Below are 21182 nucleotides of genomic sequence, written 5' to 3' on the forward strand. Positions count from 1 at the left end.
TATCCTTATTTTTAAGGGCCAATGTTCAAATTCAATGTCAAATTTTTTGGAACAGAACTCAAGAATATAAGAAACAAAGAGTTGCAAGCCATTTGACCCCTCATGCCTGTTCTATCCTGCAGTTACAAAGAATATAGAATCTACAACACAGTATGAGCCCTTTGGTCCACAGTGTTGTGCTGATATAATAACCAAGTATACCAGCTGCCTAGAATTTCCCTACTGGATAACCCTCCATTTTTATGCTCCTTGTACCTATGTAATAGTCTCTTAAAAGATTGCATTGTACCTGCCTCCACTAGCATTGTTGACAGCATATTCCATCATCCACCACTTTCTATGTGCAAAATGTATCTTTTACATTGCCTGTGTACTTATTACCAAGCACCTTAAAACTATGGCCCCTGGTGTTAGCCAGGTCATCCCTGGTTTTGAGGTGGGGGTGGGGTGGAGGTGAAACCTCTGGCCTTCCACACAATCAGTCCCTCTCATTGTACACCTCTATCAGGTCACCCTTATCCTCTTTTGGTCAAAGGAGAAAAGACCATTCATTCGCCTATCCTCAAAAGGCATGCTCTCAAATCCAAGAACATCCCTGTGAATAATCTCTGTCCCCTCTCTATAGCCTCCACATCTTTCCTGTAATGAGTTGACCAGAACTGAACATAATATTCCACGTGGGATCTATCAAAGGTCCTACATAGTGGCAACATTACCTCACGGCTTTTAACTTGATCCACGGTTAATGATGGCCAACACGCTATTATATGCTGCCTTAACAACACTATCAACCTGTACAGCAGCTTTGATTTATCCTATGGACATGGACCCTCGGATCTCTCAGTTTGTCCACACTGCTCAGATCCCATTAATATTGACTCTAATTTTTACTTCAATCACTGTTTGTAGAGTTTCATGTTTTACTTCCATTGATATTGACACTGATCTCTCCCTTCAGTATCACTTTCTATTCCTAAACCCATGATTCTCTCATTGAGCAAGTCAATTTATTTTCATCATGAACATATTGAGCAAATGAGTCTCTGCACTCCTCTTTGATAAACCATTTAAAAGATTTACGACCCTTTGGATGAAGAAATTTCTCATTTTAGATCAGAATGGCTGAACCTTATTTGGAACTGTGAACCTTGGTTGTAGATATCCAAGTCGATGTAACATCACATTTAAAAAAAAAGTATTTTTAAGCAAGATTGCTTCTTGTTATTCTTAACCCTCGTTCATGTAAATTTGGACCATGAAGCAACTCTGCTTGAGGGGATGGGAGGCCTACTGTTGCTCCTAGTTTCTTGTATAAAAATGGTGTGCAGCAGAAGTGATTTTTATAGGACCAGGATGCAACATCTGACATATTCTGTCTTTCAAGATTTTTATTAAACACATACTTTTTTCAATACCAATCACGTTCTTGAACCTCCCATTATTACCCTAATCATAAACTACTCTGATATCACAAAAAGATCAGTCTGCACTTACTGAAACACCACTAGTTTTTTTTACACTACTGTAATTGTAAATGTTCATTATCATTTATATTTCTTTCTATTAGACTTGTTTTTTTTTAACAAGGTACCTGTTTGGTTGCAGCAAATAAGAATTTCAGTACATATGTGCATTATATGTGTGGTATGACAACAAGCTCAGTATCATTTCCATCTAATGCACTGAAATACTTCAGCAATGGAACTTGGCCTTCATTATCCTGTCTATCTACTGGCGTCCTTGACTGTCCTAAGGGTGGACAAAAAGTGTCACCATTGCCAATAATGCCCATTCCATTACTCCTTGTGTGCACTTGGATTCCAGCAGTCATCTCTACTGCCTTTCTTGAACTCCCCATCACTACCCACTCAGTTGAATGCAATGTAATGCATTTTTTCCCAGTCATTTACAGTACATCTCCAATTATCCGAAATCGGATTCTCCGAAATCCTCAATTATCGGAAAGACTTTTAAAATTTTGAATAAATGAGGATATAACCATATAACCATCATTATTTTAATCCTTAAATTATTAATCCACCTATTGGTAATTTTTTTTGTCGGGGTGTGGCTACGGTTGTGGTCCTTTTTAATTCAAATATGGCTGCCATATTTTAACAAAGTTGTTATGTTGGTTTCTAAGACTGAAAACTGACGAGTTCTCTATACAATCAATTTATTTGAAATAGGCCCGGACGCGACCATTTTGGATAATCGGAGTTGTACTGTACCTTCACTCACTCACTTACTTATAGGTTTACTTGGATTCAATAGTTGCAGTTTGCTTAATCTCCCTCATATGATAAAACTGGAATTAATCATGTCATACCTCACTGCATCCCTGTACTCAGTATTAAGGAATGTCCTACCTCAAATAAGAAGACCAGGCTACATACAATATTATTGACCTAATCTCAGCTATACATAATTGAGCAAGATAATTTCACTCTTTTATTCAAATCCTCTTGGAATAAAGGGCCTTATATATTTTCTGTACTTGTAAGTTAGTTTTCAAGTTCAATAATGTAACTTTTCAACTCCAGCTACTTTCACTGACCATTTTAAAAGAAAAGGCCAATGTACATTTTTTATTGAAGTAGGTGAACAGGAGGAAGAAATTGGTTCTTACTCAGGAGACATGATCAGCTATATAAACACCATAACTAAAAGGCATGGTTGGTGATTTGGAACCAAGTGCCACACCACCTAACAAAGGCCTTTTCACCAGCTATGGGAGACAAAATCGGAGCATGATAGGACATTCTCCTCTTATCTAGATTAGTGCAACATTAACAACTTTTAAGAACTATCTCAAGGATAATTAGGAATGGGAGATAAATGATAATGAGTTTATTGTCATATAAATTGTACAATGTACATATCCAACAAAATTCTTACTGGGTGTAGCTGAACAGGTACCTGGTGAAAAAAAATTAACTTAGAAAGACAATAAATACAAAATAGATTATAGTGAGGTCACTATGGCTACATCTAGGTTATAGCCCTTGGTTATAGCCCTAAGGCTGTAGCTTGAATCCGCAGAAGAAAGGCACATACACCAGCAGAATGTATTCAACATTGAGCTTATTCAGTGGCAGCTCTGCCTTTTATAGTCAGCTCGGCCATGTCACCACCAGGGCGTAGCTTGAGTGGGTCAGCTGCTGATTGGTTACCTCAAATGGCCAGGCCCCAATTAGGTCCCCTACGATCCACCAGTGGTGATTGGGCAGTTTCGCCACTCTGCCGGCGGCCAATGGAAACAGGTATTTCAGCTGCACTTGTTTTGCTGGTCGCCACATTCGATGCCCATTTCCTGTGTGAGCCGCTACACGACCCCCCCTCTCAGAACCAGTGATCACGGCACTGTTTTAGGAGGCTGAACCCTGTGCTGTGGGGTCAGGTGAGTGATGGGCTGATGAAAGCCCAAGTAGGCCAATTTCAAACAATCAAGTGAAAGTCTCTTCCCTGCCGCCAATGTCCAAAACACAGATGGAGCCGTTGTGTCTGAGGACACGGTATGGCCCCTCATAAGGCCACTGTAGATGTGGCCGGTGAGCCCCAAGCCAAACAAACACGTATTTACAGTCAGTAAAGTTCTTTGGGACACAAGTGCAAGGTTGGCTGTGGGGTCTAGGTTTAGCGGGGGCCAGGGTGCCTAGGCGCTTGCATAGTCGGGACAATGTGGCCACTGGGGGCTCCCCTAAGCACTCAGGGGTTGTCATCAATTCGCCCAGTATAACTAGGGGTGTGCCATAGACTAACTCAGCAGAGGATACTTCAAGGTCCTCCTTGGATGTGGTGCGGATGCCTAACAGGACTCAAGGGTGTTCAGTGGCCCAGTTAGATCTGGTAAGCCGTGCCATTAAGGTTGCCTTAGTGTCTGTGGAACCTCTTCACCAACCCGTTGGCTTGTGGGCGATTCAACATGGTGTGGTGGAGTTGAGTCCACAGGGCGTGGGCTAAGAAAGTGAATTGGGCCCACCTGTCCGATGTAACGCGCTAGCCAAGTGTTGAGTAAAGCCCATGTGCATGCTTCTGTGGAAGCCTCTGATAGTGGCACTGCCTCTGGTCATCTGGTTGACCACTGTGAGAAGGTAATGTGCACCTCTGGATATGGGTAGGGGACCCTCAATGTCAATGTGCTTGTGGCTGAAGCGGTGACATGCTGGCTCGAATGTCTGTGGTGGAGCTTTGATAAGAGTCTGGAGTTTGGATGACTGGCACTAAGTACAAATTCTGGCCCATAGGGTGATCTCTTTGCGGAGGCCATGCTAGATCTACCTGTTTGTCACCATTTTGACCGTAGTCCTGATGGTTGGGTAAGCCAAGTTGTGGACAGAGTTGAAAACCTGCCTATTCCATGCAGCTAGAATGACAGGGCGAGGTTTATCCATCGTGGTGTCACAGAGCAGCGTGCAATTGCCAAGGGCAATCTGGATGTCCTCCAGTTGTAAGCCTGTGAGTACTGCCCGTTATGCCGGAATGTCAGGGTCTGTTTGCTGCACATCAACCAGGGCCGCGTAATCAATGCCAGGGGTAGGGTCCGTGCATCACCAAGATAGTTGGACGGGATAGAGCGTTGGCCACCACGTTGGATTTGCCGGCTATGTGTTCAATGTCTGTTGTAAATTCAGAAATGTAGGACAGGTACTGCTGTTGCCTGGCTGACCATGGATCTGACACCTTATTGAAGGCAAAGGTAAGGGGTCTGTGGTCCGTGTAAATTTTGAACTTCCTGCCCTCCTGGAAGTAACGAAAGTGCTGAATTACCAGGTACAAGGCTAACAATTCTCTATCAAAGGCACTGTACTTGAGCTCTGGTGGTCTGAGGGGTTGACTGAAAAAGGTCAGCAGTTGCCATTGACCATTCACCAGTTGCTCAAATACACCCACAACCGCCTTCTGGAGGCATCCATCATGAGGGTGGTCAGGGCGTCTGTCCGCAGGTGCATGAGGAGGGTGGCATTTGCTAGGACATTTTTGGTGGCCTAGAAGGCCTCGGTCGCCTCCTGGGTCCATTGTATGCTTTTACTGGGTCCTGCCATGTGGGGAAAGTGTGGGCTCATGATGTGGTCCACTGCAGGTATGAAGTGGCAATAAAAGTTGACCATACCTGCAAACTCTTGTAGTCCTTTCACCGTTAATGGCATAGGGAAAGAGCGAATAGCATCCACCTTAGTGGTAACGGTCTGGTTCTCGGCCAAAATGGCACTTTGCCGGGTTGATGGTTAGGCCGAAATCACTCAGCCTGGAGAATAATTGTTTTAAGTGGGTTGCGTGCTTGGCGCAGGTGTGGCTGGCGATTAAAATGTCATTGAGGAAGATGAAGGCAAAATGTAGATCCTAGCCCACTGCATCCATCAGCCTCTGGAAAGTGTGAGTTGTGTTTTTTTAACCCATAGGGCATGTGGAGAAATTCAAACAATCCAAAGGGGTTATGATGGTGGTTTTTGGGATGTCTTCGGGGTGTCTCGGGATCTGGTGATAGCTCCTGATGAGGTCCACCTTTGAGAATATCTGTGCCACTTGCAGGTTTGCGGTGAAGTCTTGGATATGGGGCACAGGATATCTGTCCGGTATGGTGGTCTCGTTGAGGGACCAGTAGTCTCTGCACAGCCTCCAACCACACATTGCCTTGGGGACCATGTGGAGAGGAGAGGCCCAAGGACTATTGGAGCCGCACAATGCCGAGTTCCTCCATCTTTTTGAACTCGTCCACAGTTAGGCTGAGTTTCTTGGGGTAGATGCTGCACCATGGCATGGAGGGGAGGGCCCTCTGTAACGATTTGATGCCTCACCCCATGTTTGGGTTCAGCCGAATGGAATTGAGGTGTGGTGATGGAGGGGAATTCTACTACGACCCGAGTGAATTCATTGTTGGCAATACTCACTGAGTGCAGGTGGGGGCTGGTAAGTTCAGTGCCCTTGAGCGAGAGTGACTGAAATGTCTGGGCGTGCACCAGCTGGCATCCATTGATATCCACCAGGAGTGAGTTGGCCCACAGGAAATCTGCACCCAGTAATGGTTGTTGCACGGTTGCCACTGTGAACTTCCAAGTGAATTGTCTGTCCCTGAAGCATAGGGAATGCTACGGGTGCCAAATGTCTGGATATTGGAGCCTTTGCCGCTCAGAGCTCACGGACCATTTTGCCGCAGTGGCCTCCAGCCTAGCTGGGGGTATTACGCTGTATTGTGCCCCAGTGTCCACTAAGAAATGTCAGCCTGACAGTGAGTCTTGAATGTGTAGCAGGTTATGCAGTTGGCTGGTCATTGCAGCCATTCATGATGGCCAGCCTGGGCGTTTCCGTGGAATGCCCAATGGGAGCGGCATCGCCGTGCCTCGGAACTCCACCATCGGTGATGGACACAATTCTGCTCACCGGTGAAGAGTTCAGCTGGTCGGACGGCCAGTCAGTCAGTGGTCTATCTATCTGTCCCCCAAAACCATCACTATGGAGCAGTCAGGCAGCATGCTCACGCTCTGAGAGCCCAGAGGTGCGGGTTAACAGCTCTTTGATGGCCACATACCTTCCTTGTTCCAGGAGTTACTGCAGGAAATCAATGATGCGGGCTGTGGTGTCCTGATTGAAGGCACTGTCCACTTGGTAGTAATGCGTGTCATCGATGGAGATCCATTGAATGGTGAACTGTGCTTCAGCTTGCTGGAACCACACCCATAGTTGTGATGTCCAGAGGCCGGGCATCTTTAATGCTACAGTGTTGATCGCAGATTGCTCTTCCATCTTCAGGTCCAAAGTGCAGTTTGGACCAGTCGGGGTCACCAAACTAAAGAAAACCATGTATAGGCAATCATTTCAAATCATAGTTTCTTCACAATTTTTAAAGAATCCATTGGAATTTGCAGAAAAGATTGCACTTTGCCTGAAAACTGACATCAGCTCAAGTAATGCATCAAGCCGATAAGATAGCAAATGGCTATAACCTATGGCTACAGCTAGGTTATAGATCTTGGTTACAGCCCTATAACTGTAGCTCAAATCCGCAAAAAGAAAGACACACACACCAGTAGAGTTTATTCGACACTGAGTTTATTCAGTGGCAGCTCTGCCTTTTATAGTCAGCTCGGCCACGTCACTACTGGGGCGAGGCTTGAACAGGCCGACTGCCGATTAGTTACCTCAGATGCCTGGGCCCCCTGCGATCCACTGGTGGTGATTGGCCAGTTTCACCACTCTGTTGGTGGCCTAAGGGAATGGGCGTTTCAGCCCGCATGAAGTTTTGCTGGTCGCCACATTTGACACCCATTTTCTGTTTCGGCTCGAGGTGCGGGCTGCTACACAATAATGAATTCACAGTCATTCTTGTGCACCAAAATGTGACAGCAATTGTGCCAACAGTCCTTTTGTGGTGTCAGTGCAGACCATGATTAGTGTAACAAGGGAAGTTTCAAGAGCCTAACAGCTGTTGAAAAGAAACTGCTGACCTCAAATTTTTAAGCAGGGTGGGAAAGTTGGTAGCACTATAGCGCTCAATTTATATAGCGTGGGAAAGTTTGTAGCGCTATCGCGTATATTTTAGAAAGTGTGGGAAGATGGTAGCACTATTGCGCATAATTTATAAATACCATGGGAAAAAATGATGGCGGACCTGCCCTCCCAGAATTCCATGTGGCAGAGAAAGGGCTGTATGCCTGGCTGGGAAGTCAGATCCACCATTGCTTTTTTCCCACGGTCTTTATAAATTGTGCACTATAGCGTTACCAATTTTCCCACTCTGTTTAAAAACTGTCTGCTATTGCTATTTATTTCCCCTCTCTCTCTCTCCCCCCCCACCCCCCCGCGACTTTTCCATTGCAAAGTTTATACCTTAATTTTAATCTTTTTCTGTACTCACGCAAAAACTTGGAATATTTCAATCCCTCAATGCAATTACCCGTTTCTCAATTGCCAGATTGCAAAGCTGACATCTGTAGACGCCGGGGATTGTACTAGGCGTTGAGGCTGTCAATCCCTGGAGTGAGATAACGTCATCTGATGCCGGTGTTGAGCTGATTTTGCTTTCACATTTGTCACTTTAAAGGCTGATTGGCGTTTGATTCCTGGGATCACTTGCAAGTGTGAAAGGGGCTTATGACTGGAGATGAATTTCCGGTGTAGATGTTCCAGAAGGAATCTGTAGATACCTGCCACCGCCTGACGTGACAACTTCTAATTGTAAACCCTGGGACTTGGGTAGCCTTTCTTCTGTTCACTTACACATGTCAATCCCTTCAAAACAGGTCACTGCTCCTGGGTATGTTAATAATTTTCCTTTTCTGACAAACTCATCCAATATGCCTTCTAATGCTGATATTGTAACTTTGCAAGCTGCAAAAATACAAGTACTGCCTGCTAAACACCTGTCAAAAGGAACTGAGATAACTGCTGTAAATAAAACTGTCCTTACTTTTGACTCAGGAATGACAGATTACAAGTTTAAAAACCCCCACCTTAACCTGAAATCATCCATATTCCTGTCCAAGGAACCTAGTGTTACACAAGCTAAATATGGAGCCAATTTAAATGTGACGTGAAGAGATCTCATTACTATCTCCAAAGGATATAACTCACAAGAAGATCTCATTCAGCTACAATTATATCACTGACTTCAGCAAACAACTACTTTGTTGGCACCAAAAGAACTCCATGAAACCCAGAAGTTCAAGATTCTTTTTATTATCACATAATAAAGTACATTAAAAGTGTAACATACATGATTAACGTTTGCCTGCCAAGGGCAGAGAAAGTGTTGTCATTTGCACTGCCTGGCACCCTTACACTTAAATATATTGCACTCTCACTGAAAATGTTGAAAACCTTAACCTCAACCCACTTACCCATAGGCCTAAGCATACCTTGATTAAGGCCTCAGGCGCAAAACATTGGTTACCCTTTGCTTCCTATATGCTACATGAACTGCTGAGATTCTCTAGCACTTTTGTGTATTGCACATAAAACAGAAGTAGAAGCATACAGGAGCGAGATAGATCAGCTAGTGGTGTCACAACAACAACCTTGCAGTCAACATTAGCAAAGCTAACGTACTGATGGTGGACTTCAGCAAGGGGAAACCATGAGAACACAACTTTGTCCTCATTGAGGGGTCAGCAGTGGAGAAGGTAAGGAACTTCAAATCCCTGATCTATCCTGGGGCCTTCATGTCGATGCAATCATGAAGAAAGCTCCTTTGTGAGGAGCTTGGAGATTTGGTACATCACCAAAGGCTTGCAAATTTCTACAGGTGCACCGTGGAGTCCATTCAGACTGGTTGCATCACTGTCTAGAATGAAGGTACCAATGCATAGGTCAGGAACAAGCAACAGAGGGCTGTGAATTCAGCCAGCGCCATCATGGGCATTAGTTTTCACTTCATTATGGACATCTTTAAGAGGTGGTATCTCAGGAAATCAGGCTCTGTCATCAAGGACCCTCACCATCCAGGCCATGGCCTTTTCTCACTATTACCATCAGGAAGGAGGAACAGAAACCTGAAGGCACACAGCCAATGTTACACAAACAGCTTCTTCCTCTCCACAATAAATTTCTGAATGGACAATGATTCTGTGGACATTATCTCACTTTTTCTCTTTCTCTTTTATTGAACCTTTTTTTAAATCTTGAATTTAGGCAATTGTAATTTACAGTCATTTTGCTTCTTGTTCTGCACAATACTGTTCCCACAAAACAACAAATTTCATGACATGTTCACGACAATAAACCTGATTCTGAATCTGACTGGTTTTGAAAATATTCTGCATCCTCCAGGCCAAGACCACAATTGAAATAAATGGGGAATTCAGGCTTTGGAAATCCCAGCAAGACTGGGAAGTGGCACTGAAAGTGCAGCCTCTATTTTTGGTAAACCCTGGGCTTGCAGCCATTTACTGGCGTATTCAATAAGATCAAACCTCGGTCATTACAATGTAATGAAATTGCAAAGCAGGAGATTTACAATTTGTGTATTTTAACAACAATTAAAATCTCTGATAAATGGTATTGTTCATTCTCACCTCTGGGTAAGTCTGTGATTTCATGGTAACCACTTGATATCAGATCACTGCAAAGATTCTCCAGATGATACTCATCAGCTGTGGCAAAGGCTGTACATTTCATTAGATCCTATACAATCAGACAGTGATACAGAGATAAAACAGTAGTATGCATAGTCTGACAAAATAATCAAATAAAACTTTCTCTGCTATAGTAAAGAAAATGTAGTTCTACTTTAAAGCAAATTAAGAATTCAATTTTATCCAACAGTTAACCACTAATAGAAAGAAATTAAAACCTGATTATATAGTCCTGCACATGCTAGGGCATGGGCCAATTAGGGAATTCTGGGAGAGTTCAGCAACTGAGGGTGAAATCAAGGGTCAGGACATTGTGGGTAGTGATTAGTGAGTAGGAGGAATTTGTGAGTGGTGTGTGGTTTTGTGGGGTAGGTAGAGAATTGAAGGGGTAAGAGATATCATTTTCTACAATATAAAACAAAAATGGAAAATGCAAACATTCAGCAAATCAGGCCACATCTGTGCAAAGAGAAGTAGTTAATAGAAGTACAGTTAATAGAACATGGAATAGGACAGCACAGGAACACGCCCTTCAACCCATGTGTCTGTGTTGAACACGTTGCCCAAAATTAAGCTAAAATTCTGCTACTTGCACCTGATATCCTTCATATTCATGTTTCTAACTAGAAGCCTCTTGAACCCTACTATTGTATCTTCTTTCAACCCGTACTCCCAGCAGCCGGTTCCAGGTACCCACTACTCTCTAAGTAAAATTTTTGCCCCATACATCCAGCTTAAACATGTGTGCTCCAGTTTGTGATGTTTTTACCTTGGGGGCAACGATTTTGACTATCCACCCTGTTAATGCCTCTTGTGAGTTAATATACCTCTCCTTATCCTCCTACACTCCAGAGAAAACAACCCAAGACTATCCTAATTCTCCCCACAACTCAAACCCTCTAAACCAGGCAACATCCTGGTAAACCTTTCTGTACAGTCTCTGGCCCAGGCCCCTTCAGGTCCACTCTTACGCTTTGCAATGAAGAACACATCACACCTTTTTTTCTATTCCCAAAGAACTAAGTATGATGTGTAATTTCCTCTACTCTGGATAAAAATTGTTGAATTATTTTAAATTCATTTATTCGATTCCTAAATCCATGGAAATATTCCAATTTTTCCTTTTCTACTTTAAAACGTTTAAACAAAATTGGTGCCTTTTACTTCCCACTTTGCAATGAGATCTCAACGATCTGCCTACTTATGCTGGGTGTTGCAGGTTTCCTATTGGTGATGCCTGAAAGAAAATTTGCAAGTGTAGAAATAATCCATGGCATGGGACCCATTTAATCCGAAGGGGAAGTCTCATCAAAGCCCTATTCCTTTGCAACTGACTGAATACTTGGGATTTAAAAATATTATTTTATCTCTTTATACTAAATTGGATTAAATAAAATTTTGTACTTTATTCTGTTGCTTGCGGTACTTTTTGCACCTCAGAGGAAATCTAATGGCTCCACAGGGCCAAGGGAATCCTGATCAAGCAATTTTCTGCTTACTTCAGGCATTACAGATGGGGTTAGACAACCAGGGAACACAGCAAATGACCATCTGTTCAATTGCTCGTCCAAAATATCAAATAAGAGCTACAACGTTAGCTGCAAATCCATTACAGGAAATTAAAGAAAGGCAAACATTTATTTTCTGGAAGAAATGGAGAATGATTTTTGGAAGGATGAAATAAAGAAAATGTATATGCATCTAAATCAACGACTAGAAACAAAGTCAAACTATCTATTATAATGAAGAGAAAAATTAATTGCCTATACAGATTGCAGTAAATCTATCTGATAATAGAATCACAAACAAGTAACGAAGAAGGTGTGGGGAGGATTGGCGACAGTGTTATCTGGTCCTCAGTGAAAAACACGCAGTCCCACAACCAGATATAACACAAATACAGATAAATAATAAATATACAGGACAAACATTCATATATTGCTTCATGAATATGAGTCTCAGATGGTTAGTGTGAGCAGTTCCTTTGGTTGTTCAGCATTCTCACTGTCCGTAGGAAGAAGCTATTCCTCAGTCTGGTGGTGTTGGCTCTTTTACTCCCATATCTCCTTCTCGAAGGGAGTAGCTGCAAGATGCTGTGTGCAAGGTGGAAGAGGTTCTCAAATGATGATGGGGGTAGGACACTCTAGTGATCCTCTCTGCCACTATTATGGTCCTGTGGATTAACCTCCGATCCATTTCTCTGCAGTAACCACCTCCTCAAGCTTGCTGATAACTGATGATAACCACCTGAATTAGCAACCACTGTCACTCACTACCATCACCAGTACTAATGAATTTCCAGTCCAATTTTTAAAATGTGTATGTATCTAATAAGTCATGAAAGTTTGCTTCACTGCTGCTGGAGATATTTAGAAAATAAATGAACTAAATAAAAGTAGTTTGGAAGACTGGACAATGACAGAGATACTGGAGTTATGTGACCCAAATAAAAAAGTTGCATGTCGGTATAAGCCCAAATCATTCACTTTATTTATTCGTTCAAAAAACAAATAAAATATGACATATACAGCAATTAAACATGAACATTTTTCTAATATATATATATATATATATATATATATATATAAAGAACACCCCCCCCCTTCAGCCAAATCTCCTAAGGAGAGCCATAAAAAAAAGAAAAAAGAAAGAATATTAAAAAAATTAAATATACATATTAAAATCTAATCAATATAAATTGAAATGTAAATATTCCAAGTATAACAGCTACTTATTAAGCCCAAATTGTTCACATCAGAGAAAAAGATTTAGATTCGACACCTAGGGATTGGTTGAAAGGATAGTGATTTAAAAAAAGAATGGTTTCAATAGTTATCTTTATACCAAGGCACTATATCATGTAAAAGTAAAGACACAATGCTAGAGAAATATGCATACATGAAAAAGGTCCATTACTTTCTGCCCCTATCATGACAAACAATAGGCTAAGAAAGTCAACTGAGCCATTTTACGAAAAAGAAACCAGAACATTTCTCTTTTAATCCCCAGATGCAAAACAAACAGGAGGTTGCCACAACATTGATAAAATCTGTTCAGAGATGCCTTTTTTCAGTACTTTTCAATTTATTACTGATGGTTATCACCAAATCTGTTTCTATTGCTCTTTTATTATCCTGGATCACCAGAATTCACTGCATTGGTACACCTCACCTCACCTTACGTGAACTTGAACTTGTTCCCTGGTTGCTAATGTTTCTGCCACTGGATTCAGATTCTCCATTTTAAACCTTTTTCAAGATTTTATATCTGCGTGACTCTCTTGTTTTGGTAACCTAACTACAGGAAAGATGAAAGAGTGCAGAGAAGAATATTCACATTCAAATTTATTAACATCTGACTTTATGGATACAACCAGACGAAACAGCATTTCTCAGGACCACAGAACAGTAAAATACCAATTATCCAGAATTAAAGCAATTGGCAGGCCTCAAGCAACTAGTAATAACATTGCAGAAAATAAATAGGAAAAAGTATGAAAGTCTAAAATTAATGCAGCGTGTTTGTGTGTGTCTGTTTTGCTTACAAGGTTCCATACTGTACCTTCTATTTTTCATGGCTCCAAAATGCATAAAAACCAGTGCCCGTGATAGCAGCAGCAAGAGGCAAAGGAGAAATATCGATTTGGAAGTGAAACAAAAGGCTATTAAACAACACAAAGGTGGAAAAATAGTGAATGCCCTTGCTTGTGACTTAGGCAGGTCTCAGTCAACAATCACAACAATCCTCAAAAGCAAAGAAAACGTTCTCCAAGCTGTTGAAGGATCGGCTCCACTGAAAGCTTCATGGGCCCTAATGAAAATCCGAGAGGGACCTACATCAGGTATCGAGAAATTGCTAAGGATGTAGATTGAGGAGCAAACGCAGAAGCGAGACCCTCTCAGCACATTGATGATCACTGATAAGGCATGAAGCTTGACCCAAATGCTTTTTAAAACATTTTTTAAAATTTTTCACACTATGAACCATACTAACCAAAATACACACAAACATTTCCCTCTTGAATATACACAGTGTCATTTCTCCCCTTTTCTCCCCTCCCTTCCCTCCCCCCTCCCTACCCACTAAACGTTTAACATATACAACACAATAAACCCATTAAACAATGTCATCACACAATGAAAATAAACAAGAAAATTGTGTCATCTACTTTTACACACTGCGTCAGTTCATTTCGTCTTCTTCTCATTCTGTCATTTTAGGGGGTGGAGGTCCGCGGTAGGCCCTCCCTGTTGTGTTCCATGTACGATTCCCAAATTTGTTCGAATACTGTGACGTTATTTCTTAAATGATATGTTATTTTTTCATATGGAATACATTTATTCATTTCTATGTACCATTGCTGTACTCTCAGGCTCTCTTCTGATTTCCAGGTTGACATTATACATTTTTTTGCTACAGCTAAAGCTATCATCATAAATCTTTTTTGTGCTTCATCCAAATCGAGGCCAAGTATTTTACTTCTTATATTACTTAGAAGAAAGATCTCTGGATTTTTTGGTATGTTGCTTTTTGTGATTTTATTTAATACCTGACTTAGATCTTCCCAAAACTTTTCTACTTTCTCACATGCATGGACTGTTGTTCCCGTTTCCTTCTTACAGTGAAAACATCTATCTGATACTGTTGGGTCCCATTTATTTAACTTTTGGGGCGTGGTGTATAGCCTGTGCAACCAATTATATTGTATCATGCGTAACCTCATGTTTATTATATTTCTCATAGTTCTGGAGCATAGCTTTTCCCATTTTTCATTTTTTTATATTTATGTTTAGATCTTGTTCCCACTTTTGTTTGGGTTTACAGCTTATTTCATCGTTCTCTTTTGCTTACAGCTTGATCTACATGTTTGTTATAAATCTTTTAATTATCATTGTGTCTGTAATCACATATTCAAAGCTGCTTCCTTCTGGTAACCTCAGACTGTTTCCCAATTTGTCCTTCAAGTAGGTTTTCAGTTGGTGGTATGCAAACATTGTACCGTGAGTTATACCATATTTGTACTTTATTTGTTCAAAAGATAATAAATTATTTCCCAAAAAACAATTTTCTATTCTTTTGATCCCTTTTCTCTCCCATTCTCTAAAGGAAAGGTTAACTATTGTGAAAGGGATTAGTTGATTTTGCGTCAATAATAATTTTGGTAGTTGGTAATTTGCTTTTTTTTCTTTCTACGTGAATCTTCTTCCGAATTTTGAACAGATGGTGCAGTACTGGTGAATTTCTATGTTGCACCAGCTTTTCATCCCACTTATAAAGTATATGTTCTGGTACCTTTTCCCCTATTTTATCTAGCTCTAATCTGGTCCATTCTTGTTTTTCCCTTGTTTGATAAAAATTCTGATAGATATCTTAATTGTGCTGCTCTATAATAATTCTTAAAGTTTGGTAGCTGTAAGCCCTCTTATTTGTACCATTCTGTTAATTTATCTAGCGCTATCCTCGTTTCCCCCCTTTCCATAATAATTTCCTTATTATTCTCTTTAGTTCAGTGAAGAATTTCTCTGTTAAGGGAAATGGTAACGATTGAAATAGGTATTGTATTCTTGGGAAGATATTAATTTTAATGCAATTTACCTTTCCTATCAGTGTTAGTGGCAAATCTTTCCAATGTTCTAAGTTATCTTGTAATTTCTTCATTAATGGCTGATAATTTAATTTGTATAGATGGCCCAGATTATTATCTAGTCGAATACCTAGATATCGGATTGCTTGTGTTTGTCATTTAAATGCTGATTCTTTATTAAACTTTGTGAAATCCGCATTATTCATTGGCATCACTTCACTTTTATTTGCGTTGATCTTGTACCCCGATACTTCTCCATATTCCTTCAATTTCTTATGTAATTCTTTTATTGATAATTCTGGTTCTGTTAAGTATACTATGACATCATCTGCAAACAGACTGATTTTATATTCCTTCTCTTTTATTTTTATCCCTTTTATTTTATTTTCTGTTCTTATCAATTCTGTCAAGGATTCTATAGCTAACGATAACAGTGAGGGAGATAGTGGACATCCCTGCCTAGTTGAGCTGCTTAATTTAAATTGGTTCGATATATATCCATTTACTGTCACCTTCGCCAATGGTCCCTTATATAATGCTTTAATCCAATTAATATATTTCTCTGGTACGTTGAACCTCTGTACTACTTGGAATAAATAATTCCATTCTACCCTGTCAAAGGCTTTCTCTGCGTCTAAAGCAACCACCACTGTTGGCGTCTTATTTCCTTGTACTGCATGGATTAAGTTGATGAACTTACAGACATTGTCCGTTGTTCGTCTTTTCTTAATAAATCCAGTTTGATCTAGTTTTATTATTTTTAGTACACAGTCGTCCAATCTGTTTGCTAATAGTTTTGCTATTATCTTATAATCTGAGTTAAGTAGAGATATTAGTCTATACGATGCTGGTGTTAGTGGATCTTTCCCCGTCTTTGGTATTACTGTAATGATTGCTGTTTTACATGAATCTGGCATGTTTTGTGTTTCTTCAATCTGGTTCATTTCTTCCAGGAGAGGAGGAATTAATAAGTCTTTAAATGTTTTATAGAATTCTATTGGGAGGCCGTCCTCTCCAGGCGTTTATTGTTACGTAGCTTTTTTAATATATCTTGTATTTCCTCTATTTCAAATGGTTTTATCAATTTGTTTTGCTCCTCTTCTTGCAATTTCAGTAGTTCAATTTTAGCTAGAAACTCATCTATTTTGCCTTCTTTCCTTTTGTTCTCAGTTCGATATAATTGCTCGTAAAATTCCTTGAAGTTTTCATTGATCTCTGTTGGGTTATATGTAATTTGTTTGTCCTTTTTCCTTGATGCCAATACCGTTCTTTTAGCTTGTTCTGTTTTAAGCTGCCAAGCTAGTACTTTGTGCATTTTTTCTCTTAGCTCATAATACTTCTGCTTTGTCTTCATTATGTTCTTCTCCACCTTGTACATTTGTAGTGTTTCGTATTTTATTTTTTTGTCTGCCAATCTCTTCTTTTTGTTATATCTTCCCTTGTTGCTAGTTCTTTTTCTGTACTTACTATTTCCCTTTTCAGCTGTTCTATTTCCTGATTGTAGTCCTTCTTCATCTTAGTTACATATCTGCCCTCTGATGAAAGCTTTCATTGCATCCCATAATATAAATTTATCTTTCACTGATTCCGTATTTATTTCAAAGCTTGTACCGGATGCTTAAAGAAAAAGCAGGACCAGACTATGATATCGAGTTCAGTGCTATCATCTTAGTTACATATCTGCCCTCTGATGAAAGCTTTCATTGCATCCCATAATATAAATTTATCTTTCACTGATTCCGTATTTATTTCAAAGCTTGTACCGGATGCTTAAAGAAAAAGCAGGACCAGACTATGATATCGAGTTCAGTGCTATCTCTGGGTGGTTCAGGCGCTTCAATGCTTTTCACTGCATAATGTGAAAGTGAGTGGTGAGCCTGCGAGTGCTGAAGAGAAGGCAGCTGAAGAATTTGTTGAAACCTTAGAGAAACTAATTGTAGAGGGAGGCTATTTGCCCCAGCAAATTTTTAATATGGATGAAACCTCCTTATTCTGGAAGCGAATGCCTGAAAGGACCTTCAACCATAAGGAGACCAAGTAAATGCCAGGCTTTAAAAGACAGAGTGACAGTGTTGTTTGGAGGCAATGTTGCTGACTACAAGTTAAAGCCATTTCTTATTTGGCATAGTGTAAACCCCAGGGCTTTCAGAAACACTAACAAACACACTGTACCGGTTTATTCATGGCTTTTCTTCGCAAATGATTTAGGAAGGATCATAGACATGGGCATGTCCTTTGGGCCTGCAGTGGAGTGCAGTGTGCACAATACTAGCCCTACTCTTTACACCTGTGGTTTATCTGCCACAGACTACCATGTCGTAAGATCCTCAGGTCGTAAGTGTTATATTGGACAGTCCTGATGGATGGCCTGATGAGGCAAATGAGCCCCACCTGCCCAGGTTTAAAATCAGTTTTCCTTCTCTTAGGCTGGCTGTCAACCAAGGCTAACAAGCCCAGCCCACCCATCCAGTTACACTGCCAGACACTTGGTCACACCATGATGTAGAAAACTCAGTGAAAATGGGGGAGAACAATGAGAAGGTGTTGCTATGGATGAAGTAATGTAGGAGAGGCCATTTGCAGTGATCTCCTGTCTGGCAAGCCAGACAGTGGTCATGTGGCAGTCACTACACTGAGAGAGGCGAGGTATTATGTGCTCACTTTCCCTGGGTGAGCAGGACATCAGGCCTAGACCTCACCCGCGCCCCCCCCCCCACTGCAGGAGCAGTCCTGGATGACGCAATTGCTGTTCCCAATACCCTTCTCGATTGCTATGCCAGTGAAATGGAGAAGTACTGCTTCAAAGAAGGCATATCTTTCAAGATTTGCTAATTGTAGACAATGCTCCAGGACATCCCCCTTTCATTGGTGACCTCCACCCCAGCACCAAAGTGGTGTTCCTCCCACCAAACACCACCTCTTTAATCCAGCCAATGGACCAAGGGGTCCAGCAGTCAAGGCCTACTGAAGAGATGGACCCAAATACTGAACACTTTTCCCTGATAGAGAGGAATGAATGCTCATGCAGTGTTTGCTGCATATAAATAATTTTATGAAGAAAAATAAAAGTGAACTAGGCAAACACCACTGGACATATTCCTGAAGAAGCCAACACCTCCGTTTTATACAGCCCACTACATTGGAGTCATTAGCAAACTTGTAAATCGTGTTGTTGTAGTCACAGATGTAACGTAGGGATCTCAGTACACAGCCCTGTGGTGCCCATTGGTGGTGGAGATTGTAGAGGAGATGTTCTTGCCATTTCTCACTGATTGTGGAATGGAGGTGAGGAAATCCAGGATCCAGGGTATTGAGGCCCAGGAGCTTGTTGAATGCTGAACTGTAGTCAATAAAGACCATTCTGAAGTCTGCATCTTTGGGTCTCAGTGTTCCGGGGTTTTGTGAGGAGCTAGTGAGATAACATCTGCCATCGACCTGTTACTGTGGAAGGTAAATTAAAGCTGATATGCTTTAACACGTCATGGCTGTGGATGTGAGGGCCACTGGTCGGTCGTCATTTATGCAGATTACCACACTCTTCTTGGGCAATGGTACAATTAAGGCTTGTTTGAAACAGGTGCGTACCACACCCTGTTGGAGCAAGATCAAGGCCTATATTTCTTCCAAAGGCTATGGAAAGTTGCCATGTCCGCACTGAATGCTACGATCTGCAGATTTTATTACTTTTCTTCTTAAGGTGGTGAAAAAGGTGAGAACCACTAGTCTAAGGAAGAGAACAGCAGGATCAGGCTTGTTACCTGGAACAAAATGGTCCTCCACTAACTTCCCTACTGCTGGTCGTGTTAGTATCTGGTCTTTCCTAGTTAATATTGTGGGAACACTGTCACAATATGTAGCTGTGTAATGTGGCACACAATTACCTTCCAGGCCTAGAACCTCCCTCAGGCTTTATCAAAAACAAAATCACTAAATGAGATTGGAGACATGAGAGACTGCAGACAGTGCAATTTGGAGCAAAAAAACAATCTGCTGGGGGAATTATCAGGTTGGGTAGCATCAATGGGAGAAAAAGAAAGGTCAATAAATCTAGATGAAGGGGTCTGACCCAAAGTGTTGACCATTCTTTTTTTCCCGTTGACTGCTCGACCCATTGAGTTCTTCCAGCATATTTTTTTTGCATTAAATGAGATTGGCTGTTTTGTGCCAATTCAGGACACCTATCTGACAGCATATATTGTATGACTAACATCAGAACAAAAAAATTCCACTGTATATACATGGCTCACCAGCAGTGCAGGCCACACAATTAAATGCATCTTAAATGGAAGATTAAATCTGCTTTGTTGTTTATTAAAGAGCATATCTTGTTTGGGCCACCGATGAACATTTCTAGATGTAAATCACCCTAGAGACCACCCTTTAAAGTGCATCCTTAGTGAATGCCCATAGTGCAACCTTTGTCATTACCCAGACCTCAATCCCAATCTTGAGTTCAGCATTCTCCCCACCAATCTCCTTGGCATAAATGCCCATGATTCATTTCCATGGAAGTGCTCCAACCAAATCAATCTTACTGATATGGCCCTCAACAATCCCCTCCAACACAATCTTACCCTCCAATCTTCTCTCCAACAGCCATTCCCTATTAATCATTCTTCCCCTTGTCATCCCTTACCCCAACACCCAAAATCTTCCTGTATTCCTTGGCTTAGGTGTAGAATCTATATTTAAACATACAGTATAGGACCAATTCAAGATCAACTGCAATCAATGCCTTGGGCTTCATGCATTGTGGAATAAGAGGTTCAGGACTTTGCCTAAAAGTGGCAAATACTATCTGCACTACATCTCTTCAACAATATTTATAAGCAAATAAATCTAGTATTGTTCAAACATCCAGTGAATACATAAAAATCAAAATTGTATAATGTTTGGAATTTATGCAAATGCAAAAGCTAAGCTGTTTGAACAATAGAAAATAGCTCTGACCTGATCTCAGTGCATGCATGACAGGAATCAATGAGCAACAACTCCAACATATGGAAATTCTACTTGAAAATCAAACCTGAGAGAAGTTCAAGGATTTTTTTTTTCTTAAGGACATAATTAAAAGTAATTTAATCTACAAATTTACAAATGCTTTTAAAGATTTAAATAGGTTTATTATTGTTCATGAGTAATTTGTGTTGTTTAATTTGATAAATCTTATAGTTTAGTATTAATTACAATTACAAACATGAAGATGTCAAATGATATTAAGATTTGCATGTTAGTTTTTAACCATAATAATAATTTTCAAATGTTTTCTACCAGTGTAGGGAATTCCCCTTTTTAAAAAAAATCTAAATGAGCCTGATAAATTTATAAAACCGTTGTTACAGTTCAGTTGATCTTATCCAGATGTTCATGAATTTGTAGAATTACAATGCTTATTTGTTTCATTATTTGCATTCTGTGCAAACTGATATGCACAATGGTCACGAAAAAGATTTGTCAGGTATGGGGATTGACTTCCGATTTATTCTACAGCTGATTTAACTGTAGTTTTTTTTCTTCCTTTATTTGAC

General features: G+C 40.7%; 2 protein-coding genes across 14 annotated transcripts in view; one reads left to right on the plus strand and one right to left on the minus strand.

Moving 5' to 3' along the window:
* Positions 1 to 21182, plus strand: part of armt1 (acidic residue methyltransferase 1) — a 167068-nt gene that overhangs the window by 87702 nt on the left and 58184 nt on the right. The gene's annotated exons all lie outside the window — the stretch shown is intronic.
* The window catches only part of rmnd1 (required for meiotic nuclear division 1 homolog), a 115955-nt gene that overhangs the window by 63711 nt on the left and 31062 nt on the right, over positions 1 to 21182 (minus strand). For all 9 annotated transcript variants that reach the window (XR_011355974.1, XR_011355973.1, XM_069932283.1 and 6 more), the window contains one exon: positions 10011 to 10119. Coding sequence is in view for 7 of the 9 variants with exons in the window: in XM_069932283.1 (XP_069788384.1) it covers positions 10011 to 10119 (109 nt within the window). In the remaining 2 variants the exon portion in view is untranslated. The remainder of the gene's footprint in view (positions 1 to 10010; positions 10120 to 21182) is intronic.

Source organism: Narcine bancroftii, chromosome 4, assembly GCF_036971445.1.
Source record: "Narcine bancroftii isolate sNarBan1 chromosome 4, sNarBan1.hap1, whole genome shotgun sequence".
In the NCBI taxonomy this organism is placed as follows: Eukaryota; Metazoa; Chordata; class Chondrichthyes; order Torpediniformes; family Narcinidae; genus Narcine; species Narcine bancroftii.